General features: G+C 37.9%; 1 protein-coding gene across 2 annotated transcripts in view; it reads right to left on the minus strand.

The window, feature by feature from the left end:
* Positions 1-12,957, minus strand: part of dntt (deoxynucleotidyltransferase, terminal) — an 84,574-nt gene that overhangs the window by 37,427 nt on the left and 34,190 nt on the right. For both annotated transcript variants that reach the window (XM_049009789.1, XM_049009788.1), the window contains one exon: positions 8,755-8,887. In XM_049009789.1, the coding sequence (XP_048865746.1) occupies positions 8,755-8,887 (133 nt within the window). The remainder of the gene's footprint in view (positions 1-8,754; positions 8,888-12,957) is intronic.

Below are 12,957 nucleotides of genomic sequence, written 5' to 3' on the forward strand. Positions count from 1 at the left end.
TGTTGTTATTCTAGTTTGATCTGAGACATTTTTATAGTAAATTGCTAACAAGACGAGGCTAGGAAATTATGATTAAAATGTAATATTAAATGTAGTTCAAATGAAACGTTAGTACAGTATATGCCTGAAGTGTTTATATTATTGTTTGGACCTTTCAATAGCAACATGCACATAGTCAAAAAAAGATCAAAAGAATACATTAATATATACAAAAAAAATACATACACGACACATTGTGATTGTCCTGTTGTAACACGCTTTTCAGAATAACACAATACACGCCAGTGGAACCGTTATAGACAGAGATGTCCTTTCCTTGACAGGCAATTTCAGAATAAGTCCAAAGTTCACACACATCAGAAAAAGGAAATTATATTTAATGAACACAGAGAGTGAATTTATTCTTCTGTTTCGGCTGACTTTTGCATTTTTAATTTGCAGGATATTCCTCTACAGTGCACTATTGCCTGGTGAAAACGTGTGGGTTGACATAGATATCTGCCAAGCTAGCAAACGGGCACTTAGTTTGTACTGTAAGAAGACAGTAAACAAATTCACCAATCAATTCCTAGATTTCACATACTTAAATATGTGCTTGCAGTGAGGCATTAAAGGATCAGGGGTTTATGTGTACGATACTGGTCCCAAGTGGGACATATGCGATCCAGCCTATCAGCTGTTTGACTCCAGCATGCGTGCTGTTTCACTAAATGCGCCTCGTTCAGCAGGAATATACAAGAATCAAAAGCTTTTTTACTATCACAGACTTGCCTTATCTGTAATAGCCCACCAGCCAAGGTTTGCTACTTTGCGTTTGTCATTCTCCAAAATGAGTGTGGTTATTTGGAGCCTGGCTCATTTTATACAGACTAATGGCCATTTCTATTGATACAGTCAATTCTACTGCTTTTCACGCCCCAGCTGCGACTCGGTTTACGGCACGTTTTCATAAACGAGTTGCGCCTTAGCAGCAAGGAAACCTCAAGATATGATATGAAAAGTGCAGCCGAAAGACACCTGAGCAACAAGGAATAATACAATAGCTGAGCATGATTCTCAGAAAAAAAAACATCACTAATCCTACACAACCAGGAAGTGGACGATCCTTAACACTGGATATGCCATGGTGTTCTTAGCTGCAAATTGTTACATACATGGGAGTAAATTATTATGCTGCTATGCCCTTGGTTACACATCTTACAAACCATAAATGAATACATGCCAAAAATTCACACTGAATCCCACCTTGTCCTGACCTAAATTCTCCACTGTGATCCTTTTTAAACCTTTGTAAGATGAATTTACAGCACTGTGCAAAAGAAAGTGATGTTAAAATGATCTTCATGTTGGTGTAAAGCTGTATCAGATTAGCCGTTTCAAAATCACTCATAAAATTACCGCAGTATAAGCAGCAACTGTCCAATAAACCAGTGTATGTTTTTTACCCCACCTTTTAGCATATCAATACCCCTTTCAGTAATTTAATTAAGTTAATTCATTAATTCAGCTGGTGCTCAAATTAAAAAAATTCACAGAATGTTCCCCTGAGTTGAGGTTTGGGAAACAAAATGGTGTTCATCTACCCATCCAAGATACCAGTAACCTTTTAGAGAAGAGAAGAAAATGTGTTTATTTTTTGTCTTACTGTTAACATGCATTCATTCTAAGGTTAAATTGTGTTTTTTTTCTGATAAAATATATTCCTACTATTGAGATAAATACCATTAAACTATTTTTTTTACTGCCTAGGAATTGCACAGTACTATATATAGATCTGATGTCATAATTAATCTTCTGGTTGAACCAATCAGTTCTTTAATGAGTGTCAGACTTTAAGTATGACTGTAATGCTTAAATTCATTTTAAAGTTTAAGGTGTGGGTTTCTTCCCCGTCCAGGGTTACTTCTTGCCTTGTGCCTATAGTTTCCGGAATAGGCTCTGGACCCTGCATAAGATAAGCATATATACAGCATAATGGATGGTTGGATGGACGGACGGACATATGAGGTAATGATTATCCACATTTGTCATTAGTCCAGTTTTCCACTATAAGGTCACAGGCATGGTAATTAATTAAATTTCTAAACATCTTAATTATGAGTCTCCAAAAAACAACCCAGATTAAATGACTTTAAATTATCTGACAATGCATACAACATATGGAGTTCGATATTCTACTCCCCTGTGCTGAATTATATATTCTTCCCTCATCTTTCTTTACATGTTAATTGAGAGGGTTGCTTTAATTATTTATTTTTATCAAAGTCATCATTTACAGACTATCAATTATTATCCAAAACCAGAAAAAAAATCTGATGATATGTTCACTGTTAAAGATGGAATGTAACTGTAATTCAGCAAACCCACAACATTTACCAGCTATCACTGAGCAGAGAACAATCTAAGCCATCCAACCTCTTCTCAGTCATCTTCAAAAGGCAACCAAAATAGAGAAATACATACAAATATCCACATCCTGAGCGTCCTGCTTCTCCATCACATAGTACAAACAAACAAACACATACGTTTTTATTAATCTCTTTGAGGGATCGTCCATTCATTTCTATGGGAAAAACCCTAATGCCAACAATAACAACCTTAACCGCTACCCAGTGCTAACCCTAACCAGTCCTAATCCTACCCAGTCCTAACCCTAACCCTAACCAGTCCTAATCCTACCCAGTCCTAACCCTAACCAGTCCTAACCCTAACCTTAAGTAACCAGACCAAATACAAGACTTTCGATTTTTAATTTTTGATTTTTAGTTTTTTGACTGCAGTCATAGATTTTTATAAAATTGTTTCCCCTAGTGGGGACTGAAAAAAAAGGTCCCCACAACATAAAAATAACAGGTTTTTATCACGTTGTGGGGACATTTGACAACCCCCCCCCCCCACACACACACACACGCACATGTAGGGTATACCTATCCTTATGGGGCCCATTCATTCACTTGTATGGCAAAAATGCTAATGCTAACTATGACAACCTAACCCCCCACCCTGCCATTACCATAACCATAAGTAACCAAGCAAAATACAAGAGTTTTTGCATTTTTAGTTTTTTCATAGCAGTCACTGATTTTTATAATATAGAGTTTTCCCTTATGGGGACTAGGAAACCGGATATTTATCATGTTATGGGGACATTGTGTCCCCATAAGGATAGGTATACCTGCTCGCACATGCACACGCACACGTATGTATTTGGAAGTTATTGGAATGCAGAACATAACCAAAAACTCTCAGAAACCAAAATGAAACCACAGACACACCGGAAGAACATGGAATTTCTCACACACACAGGTGGCATGTGAGCTGCAAATTTTTGGTGGTGTGAGGTCACCATGCTACCCTACCCATGGAAAAAAATAAAGACATATATATTTGTTCAAAAGTACTGTGCTCTTTACCATCTAAAAGTCAACAGTGAACATTTTGCTACTGCTACTGGGTCAGAATTGCTACTGTATCAAGACTGTAAAGTGGGGTTGCCTGAATTTACTATGTTCCTGAGTGAAATAAGTTGCCAGAGCTTCTATACATGAATTGCTTCAGACATCACAGCAAACAAAGCCACATGACACTGTTATGGGGATGAAAGTGGGGGTAAACTTTTTTTATATTATTATCAGTACAAAAGAAAAACAATATTAGGTCACAGAAGGGCTTCAGCTAGAAGTAAGCTAGGGAATGGGGGTTTTGGCACATTTGCCAGCGCACAAATAAGAAAGATCAATGTGTATGATGACCAGGAACAAAACGTGGATAAAGTGAGTGAGCGGACGTATCGTCTCATTTCAGCCATTCTCAGGATGTCTACAACACGCTCTCAGACATAACAAGATGTGAGAGGTTTAGAAGCTCAGGAAACAGGAGCTGTACACCAGAGTTTGTTTTTTATTCCCAGAATGAAAGGAATAGAAAAAAAACTCTAAAAAATTGCTGCTTCTACAGTCAAAAAAAGATTAATAGGCAGACAGCTTCCCTTTTTCACTTTCAGTCTGGCTCAGTCTGATTTATAGCCAGAACACACAACAAACCCCTGTGCTTAAATACCAAAACAATGCTGATATTAAAACCTGACTCATCATCCTGTGATGAACCATGACCACTCTACCCCCCCCCCCCCCCACACACACACACACACACACACACAATATTATCTTGTATGTGGCACCGTTAGATTGTGATGCAGACAGATATCCTCATAAAGTACTGATTTCATTACCAACGTCAAGTTCACTCTAGAAAATACACGAGATACTTTTGTAAACATAAGTGATATTAGAAGTTGTTGGAGTTTTATTTTTCTAATTAGATTACAGAAATGCCCGGCTCTATAAAGCATAATTGATTGGTTGATGGGGGCTGGCACGAAATCTTACATACGCTCAGACTCAAAGGAACCTAAGTCGAACAGCTCTTTTATGTAGCTTTGTGGAAACTAATTGAACATTGATTCAAAGCTACAGCTATCTTCCCAGCACTTTCCATTATTGTTTCCCAAAAAAAAGTATATTTTGAGCAAACGCTTACTGCCAGTGATCACTGTCCAAAACATATGTTGCATATCTTACGCTAACACTATACATCATACACTTCTTTACACTTAAACTCATATTGATCAATATAGTTAATTAATGATCAAAGCTGATTATAATGTATTGATAACTGTCAATCTAAACTGAACCCTCCAGTCTATGACTATTCATATCCCCATAAATATGCAAGCTACATTCTTCAGAGGTCTGATAAAACACCATCATTTACTTGAGATTATCTAGTTATAAAGCAGTTAAACATAATGACTCTATCATATGCAGAATGCATCACTGTACTCTCTTACAAAGTACGCAAATAACAATGACCAGAATGCCGGACTTCTGAAAATACAAAATAAACATTCAGCATTCCAAAACAAACATAATGCTGATTCATCGTCTTGCAGCAGAAAGATTTGGGGATAAAGTAAAAAGTCCCGAGTAAATGTAAGTCTGTATCATTGCAAGAGGCTATTTGCATTGAAGGCAAAGTTGGGGTTAAAATGTCATGTGGAGACTAACTTACAGAGGCTGTGTCTGCCTTGCTCCAAACATGCATACACTCAGATAACTGTAATTGAATAATTGTGTGTGGCACAGCAGGTTAGGATGCAGATCCTGTGACGGGATGGTCGCTATTTCAAATCCCCAGTTTGGCAGACTGGTTTTACCGTTGGACTCCAGAGCAAGGCCCTTAACCCCCCAACTGCTCCAGTCTGACCCCGTTTTCTCTCAAAAATATATGTCGCTTTGAATAAAGGCATCAGCTAAGATAAACCAAATGTAAACAATTATGATTATTATGTTTTTTTAGCATTTTCATCACCGGTTTGGATGTATCTATTGTTGTAGAAATAAGTTAGTGTCTGTGGTTTGCCACCAAAAACATGCCAACAGGAATTTCCAGAATGCCCTTGCCATGTGTCCTGCTGTGTGATTGACATCCCATCCAGGGTGGTCCACGCTGTTTTTCATGTGATCGCCTCATCAGACCATGCATTAGAAAAATAATATGGAAACTGGATGGATAGTATTAAATTATTAATGTAGTTTTGGGCTAGAATCATTCCGAAAAAATTAAAATGGTTGACATACCTTGAATTTGGGATGTTGCCACCCGATAGAAGAATATAAGTGTCCCTTCCATTCCATCATAGTATAACTCATAAATTTTTTAACTCATAAATAATCTGTCTCTTCATATCACTCTGTAACTCCAGTACCCATAGTCACTAATATCATGTCGATAATGATATTTTATAACTGGGCTAGAAGTATCCATTTAATCTTTAAGCTTTAATCTTTTTTGACATTGTTTAAAATTTGCACTACAGTTGATTCTGCATAACTGCCCATCGAATAATGACATACTCCACTTTACTGCGTGTAGCTGGTCTTTCTCATGAATCGGTGTCTATGGCAACATCCTTCAGTTAAACACAATTCATATATTTACACAATCCAAAACAATGTAACATGTCACATGGTCTTGATCGCAATATTACAATGTAAAGCAATTTAGATAACTGCACAGGCTTTTGTTTTAATAAAATGTATTTGACCTTAAAAGCTGCCATATTTTGATTTACATGCTAACCTCAAATTTTGATGTATTCTGATTTGCATGAGGACCTGAAAAGCAAAACTAAAAAATGACTAACAAAAATAGCCCATAAGCTACATAGTAGGACTGTATGGGTACAGTTAGTGTGCCATTTGGTTTTTTTCAGGCTACACCCAATGAGATCAATCAATACATTACTTGACACAAGCAGAACCTGAACTCACAAGTAGATGTTCAGTATGGAAATTTTATGCTGATTGTTGGTTTCGGCTAAAGCTGTGTACAGGCAGAGGTCTGGGAGCATTTTGGTTTCCCAATACATTACACTAACACTGACACACTGAAGAGAGTAGTTGAACATTGTGCAGATATGTTGCTGGAAACACATCCATCATGCTAACTCTTTTGAGACAACATCACTCGAGTGTATATACAATCAGAGCAAGCCAGAACCAGCCTCTGCAAGTTACTCTCCCTTTAACATTTAATTCCTTGCTTTGCCTTCAATTGCATTTGTCTGAAACATTTACTCGGCACTTTATACTTTATTCCCAAGTCATGCTGGCTGGCAAGGCCACAAATCAGTGTTACACTTGTTTTGACATACTAAACATTTATTTTGTATTTTGAATTTTTTTGCAGTAGTTAAACTTAGGAGAAGCACAAGCTCCAGGTAACTGCATGTTACAGTCCCAGTTCAAGCCAGTTTGCCACCTTTGCAATAAGTCAGTTTGTGATTTTTTCCCCCCTGCTAGCTACTGTACTCCATGGTAGACTGAAAGTGGTATTATTACAAAGTGGAAGTGTTTAGGAACAACAGAAACTCAGCCACGAAGATGCAGACCACATAAAGTAACAGAGTGGGGTCGCCGATTACTGAGGTGCTTAGTGTGTAAAAGTTGAAAATGCTCTGTTGACTCAGTAACTGCAGAATTACAAATTTCCTCCAGCATTAAACCCAGCACAAAGACACGCTGGGAGCTTCATGGAATGGGCTTCCATAACCAAGCACCGTGCAAGCTTCACATCGCCAAACGCAGTGCCAAGTGTTGGATAAAGTGGTGTAAAGCATGCTGCCCCTGGACTCTGCAGCAGTGGAAACGTGTTCCGTGAAAAGATGAGTCACGCTTCACTATCTGGCAGTCTGATGGAGGAGTCTGCATTTGGCAGATGCCAGGAGAACGTTAGCTGCCTGACTGCACTGTGCCAAATGTAAAGTTTGGTGAAGGAGGGATGATGGTATGGGTTTGTTTTTCAGGGGTTGGGTTAGGCCCCTTCGTTCCAGCGAAGGGAACTCTTAATGCTTCCGCATACCAAGACATTTTGAATAATTCTGTGCTTCTAACTTCGTGGGAACAGTATGGGGAAGGCCCTTTTCTGTTCGAGCATGACTGTGCCCCAGTACACGAGGCAAGGTCCATAAAGACATGCTTGGGTGAGTCTGGTGTGACATTGACCAAGAACTTGACTGACCTGCAAAGACCTCTGAGAACCAACTCCATACTGATGCCTATGGATTTAGAATGTAATTTCATAATCGTTCCTATAGGTTTAATGGCCAGATGTCCCAATACTTTTGCTTGTTCAAAATGTACGTTTGAGGTTAAAAGTAAATGAAGCAAAATTCCCTTTTTTCACTTTTGTCATCATATACTGTACTATTTTCATTGAACTTTTTTTGCACCATGCTCACTTGATCACACTATGTGTGCTGTCTTTGCATTTTGGCAGTTTTCCACAATATAGCTACATGTTTGCCTGTGCTCTATGTACCTGCTGCTGTGTGCACAAGAACATTCCTAAGGGATAAATAAAGTTTATCTTAATCGTAATCTTAAAAACCATTTCCCCATTATTCTGTCTACAACTGCTGTGTCGGCAGCCTTTCATTGCCTTTCATATAAACAGCAGTGTGGTTTCCTCTTCCTCAGTAAAAATGACACACCAGTGCCGACTTGACAGACGAATCCTGAATTATTCACTACTGCACCAACTACTGAGACTGTCCACCGTTGTCAGTCACAGCTGAACTAACAACTTGCAAAGTGCCACAGAGTCACTCACTCCGTTTTCTACAAAAAAAAAAAATCAGTTATATTATGAACCGAGATTCAGTTATATAATTGCATCAGCCCAGACCATCATCTATGTGATTTTATGTATGTTTGATTTTATTGCCTTTTATGCGAATATTGAATTATGCATATAATAATATTGAAAGATGCATATAAATTTAAAAGCCAGGCATAAAGTGCTCTTTAGTGAATGCAATGAAATCTTTACATTTTCCAGATAATTTCTGTTGCTATCTGAAATTTATGCAAACCTTATACACACATACTGAGTGGGCAGAAGATTAAAATCCCCAGTTTAGGGGGTGTGTGTTAGCTGAAGGTGCATAAACCGCAGTGTTGCTCCCGTATGGGCAACATCAGATAAAAAGGGGGGGTTAGCAGCAACCCTATTTTTTTACCTGTTTACTGGTTCTCTAAAGTTACAATGTGAAAATGAACTGTATGAATAAAAAGACAAAAATGAAATGCTGTACATCTAAGCAAACTTACTATATAACAATAATGCAAAATGTAACAGTACACTTTGGCTTTTGTCAATTCATAACCTTTATAAACAGCGGGTGCTAGTTACCTGCGGAATCCACCAGTGAGAGTTACAGTAGCATCTGGAACAATCATGTGAACGGCCTCCTCAATGATTCCTGCCAGGGCCTCTGCTTCAGCTTTACTGATGCCCTTCAAAATGTCGTCGTAGTAACGGAAGCCTAGCAACACACAGGAATGCAAGGTGAAATTCACAAACATTGCTCATCATTTGTTATGAACGTCTTGATTCCAAAGCAAATTGTTTAATAACGATAAATGCTTATGTTCCATTCAATGAAATCAGCTCACCCTGAGAATCCACAACAAACACTCAAATACTTCATTTCGCTACTTCAGCTCCCTCCAACTATTGTCCATAATCTAACATAGAATTACAATCAGTCTCAAGCCAATCTCAAGCAATATACTGTAGGACACAAGGCTGGGAACACCTTGGACCAAATGCCAACCTGTCAGGGTGTGTACAGATAATCACACACCAAGGGCAACTGGGAGACACCAATCCAGTTAAACCACGCTAGACTGTGGGACTAAACCAGTGGCCCCAGAGAAACTTATGCTAACATGAGAAGGCACACACATAAACGCACACACACACACACACACACACACACACACACACACACACACACAAACACACACACATACATACACACACATACACACAGGCACTCTTTGTGGAGTCCATTAATTTCTATGAGAAAAACCCTAATCCCAACAATGACAACCTTAACCTCTACCCTGCCCTAACTTTAACCATAAGTAACCAAACTAAAATGCAAGACTTGGCATTTTTAGTTTTTTGATTGCAGTCACAGATTTTAATAAAACTGAATTTCCCGTTGTGGAGAATGAAAAAATATCAGGTTTTTATCACATCGTGGGGACATTTGGTCCCCACAATGCAATGTATATCTGACCCACACACAAACACACACAGAGTTCAAACACAAAGCAAGCCACAGGCCTGTAGGCTTGAGGCCACAGTTTTACAGGAAAAATTACATTTTTATGCACTTTTTTATTTTGACATTTTTATGAGGTTGAGCAGTAAATATTGCACATAAAGCACAATTTAAAAATTAAACATATATAAACTGAAAATAGAAAACTGCCTTCTCAGAAAAAATTACGCACCATAAACAATATGAATATGTAGTGTAGACTCAGAAGCTAGAATTCTCTGTAATGCAGGATCGGAAAGATATTTATTGATTAAATAAACAAATGCATTTATGCTAAATTTATTATTATTAAGACTTAGAACCAGTACCACAGAGGAAAGGATGCTAAAATTTTCACATAGCGGTTGTGATTTAGGGAGCCACTGAGGTAACCTATAGAAATCTGCTTCTTATTTTCACTTACTGTGCAGTCTGGTGTGTCCAGATAGATGGGTGAGCTGGGATACATTTAGAAGTTCTAGTAGCAATGTAGTGCCAAAAAAACTTGTTACCACATAAGCATGAAGAGTAAAATACTATCTACTGTCCATCTGGTAAGGGATGCAATACTATTCATTCATCCATCCGTCCATCCATCCATCCATTCATCCATCCATCCATTCATCCATCCATCCATCCATCCATCCTTTTTATAATATTAAAGGTATAAATTCAGTAAAATATAATGATGATATGCATAATAAAGAGAATATAAACTATAGATTTATGCAAAATATTCCTGAAACATAAATTTGTGAAAACAATTTGAAACACTGGACATCTTAAATTGCATCTGTCATATTTGCCCTCTTTATTGTGTTTTCCACTTTCATGCAAACAACTTGGAATAATATAGTTAAGACAGGTGGATCTTATATTTGTGTGATATGGACAAAATTGGAATGCAAGTCAAAGAAACTCTCAAAAGTTTATTTCTAGAAGTTCAATGACATTCCATTTGATAAAGCATTTTTCTTAAAACTCATTGTAGAATTAGAGCTATTTGTTCCCTTGAAGCCTTCAAGCTGTTCAGTAACTTGATGTAAACACAGTTAGCGTTGCGGGAGCTCTGATGTATTTCTTTAATTTCTCAAAGTCAGCCTTGGAGGTGAATGGCAGCATCTCCAAAGCCTTTTTTTACAGCTGAGGGCCCACCTCAACCATCATTTTGATTGAACAAGTGCTAGTTCTGAGCATTTGTATGGTTTTAATAAGAGATGGTGAGGCTCCTGGACGTCTCCCAGTGAGGGATATTTAATGCTGCAGGCTGAGCCGAAACACACAACCGCAATGGAAACCAAAACAGTTTGATCTTTTGTTTTATTAATGCCCCCTAAAACTAAAATTTACGGTATGAAATCAAATTGCCAATTCACATGGATAAAATATTAGCATAAAATATATACGGGGGCATTGTACAGTCAGAAAGTAATCAGATTTGGATATGTGTGTGCGTGCGTCTGTGTCTGTGTGTGTGTGTGTGTGTGTGTGTGTGCGTCTGTGTATATATTTAATACATACACACAAACGTACAGTATATATATATATATATATATATATATATATATATATATATATATATATATATATATATATATATATATATGCAGAATCTTATCCACAAAGGGCCAGAGTGTATGCAGGTTTTTGGGATAACTGTTCAAACCCAGGTGTGAGGACTCCTCAGCAAATCATTTGGCCCTTTCTGGATAAGATTGCCCACCCTTGTTGTAACACCGGTTCGGTGGGGGGGGGGGCGGGCTGAAATTTCTCTGATGCAGCACAGGACAAAGGATGGGATGGTGGCCCGTTCCAGGACACATGCCCAAAGTTTGGCTTTATCAGCTGAGAGACACAAATTAACCAGACTACTTGTCTTTGGCCTGCGGGAAGAAATGTGCCGCATGCAAACTCCACATAGACTTGTGTAGGTAGGATTTGAACCCCCAACCCCCAACACTGCTCTTAATTCTAATATGCTTTCCGACAAGATAAACAGGCCAAATAGTAATTTCTGGACAGTCTTTCTCTTTTTATTAAACTGTAATTTTTTTAAATATTAAAGTAATTACAACTGTAAACCTTACAACAACAATGCATTATATTAACTCTGAACCCTACTCATTTTATTTGGAGATTATTACCATACAAAATACACAACATTGGGGCAGCGTGGATGCATTTTTTTCATTGCCATTCCCATAATGATCCCCCTGGTTCAGAGTGCAGATAGTATTAATTATCTACAACAATATGGCAGCAGTATACCTTATTAAATTCTGTCCTCACATACTGACATCTCAGATTCTTCATGCTGTTTTGCTCCCTCATAATAAGGAGCATTAATCCAAGTCATTAACCAGTCTAGCTTTACCTACCTCCTCTGGATTAACCATCATTGACTCAGGCCCTGCGGTCTTATGAAGCGCCAGTCCATTTTAAATACAAATCCCTCTGTGTACATTTCTAATGGTTTTGCTGGGAGATTTAGTCTGGGGGAAAATGTATTCTCAGTTTCTGAGGATGGCAGAAGTTAAATCTGTTTATGAAAATCAGTTTAGATTCTGCAAATGAAAGGAAAAACTGTGTTTCTATGAAAAAGACGGATATAAAACTATGAATCTCAGGGGTACACCATGGATGTGGCAGTCAGTCACAGAACATACACACATTTTGGGCTGATGCAAATTTCCCTAATTCTTTGGATTGTGGGATGCATGGGTATAAATTTGGGGGGTGGTTGTAACCCCCCCCCCCCAAACAAAACCAGCTAATATAACCCCTCAGTAATCATGTCTCCCCCTAAATGGGTGGAGACCTCAGCCCCTCCAGTGTTCAAACCAAAGTTACGCCCTTGAAGGGATGAAGCTGAAATTTCCTTATAAAACTAATGTAACGAGTGCCAGTACAGTATATCTGTTAAGGCTTGTCATCTTATCACAGCAGTCGTGTGAATGGTCCAGCCAAATTAATAAAATATGAATGTATTTTTCACAGTACAGGTACAGCCAATGTAACCTTTTAAATATTGTATGACTCTCTCTCTCTCTCTCTCTCTCTCTCTCTCTCTATATATATATATATATATATATATATATATATATATAATTTGGCAAAAATGAACAAATGTACAAAGTAATGGTTAAAAGAGGCAGATGAACATTGTACTTACAGAACATAAGAGAAGTGTGAATACTAAAAAAACACAAACCTTGAAATATTGGTAAGAATATTGGTGTTAGTTTTGTGATATAAAACATGCAGCAGGAAACATTTCAGTAAAA

The sequence above is a fragment of the Brienomyrus brachyistius genome, chromosome 3, assembly GCF_023856365.1.
Source record: "Brienomyrus brachyistius isolate T26 chromosome 3, BBRACH_0.4, whole genome shotgun sequence".
NCBI classification, from domain to species: domain Eukaryota; kingdom Metazoa; phylum Chordata; class Actinopteri; order Osteoglossiformes; family Mormyridae; genus Brienomyrus; species Brienomyrus brachyistius.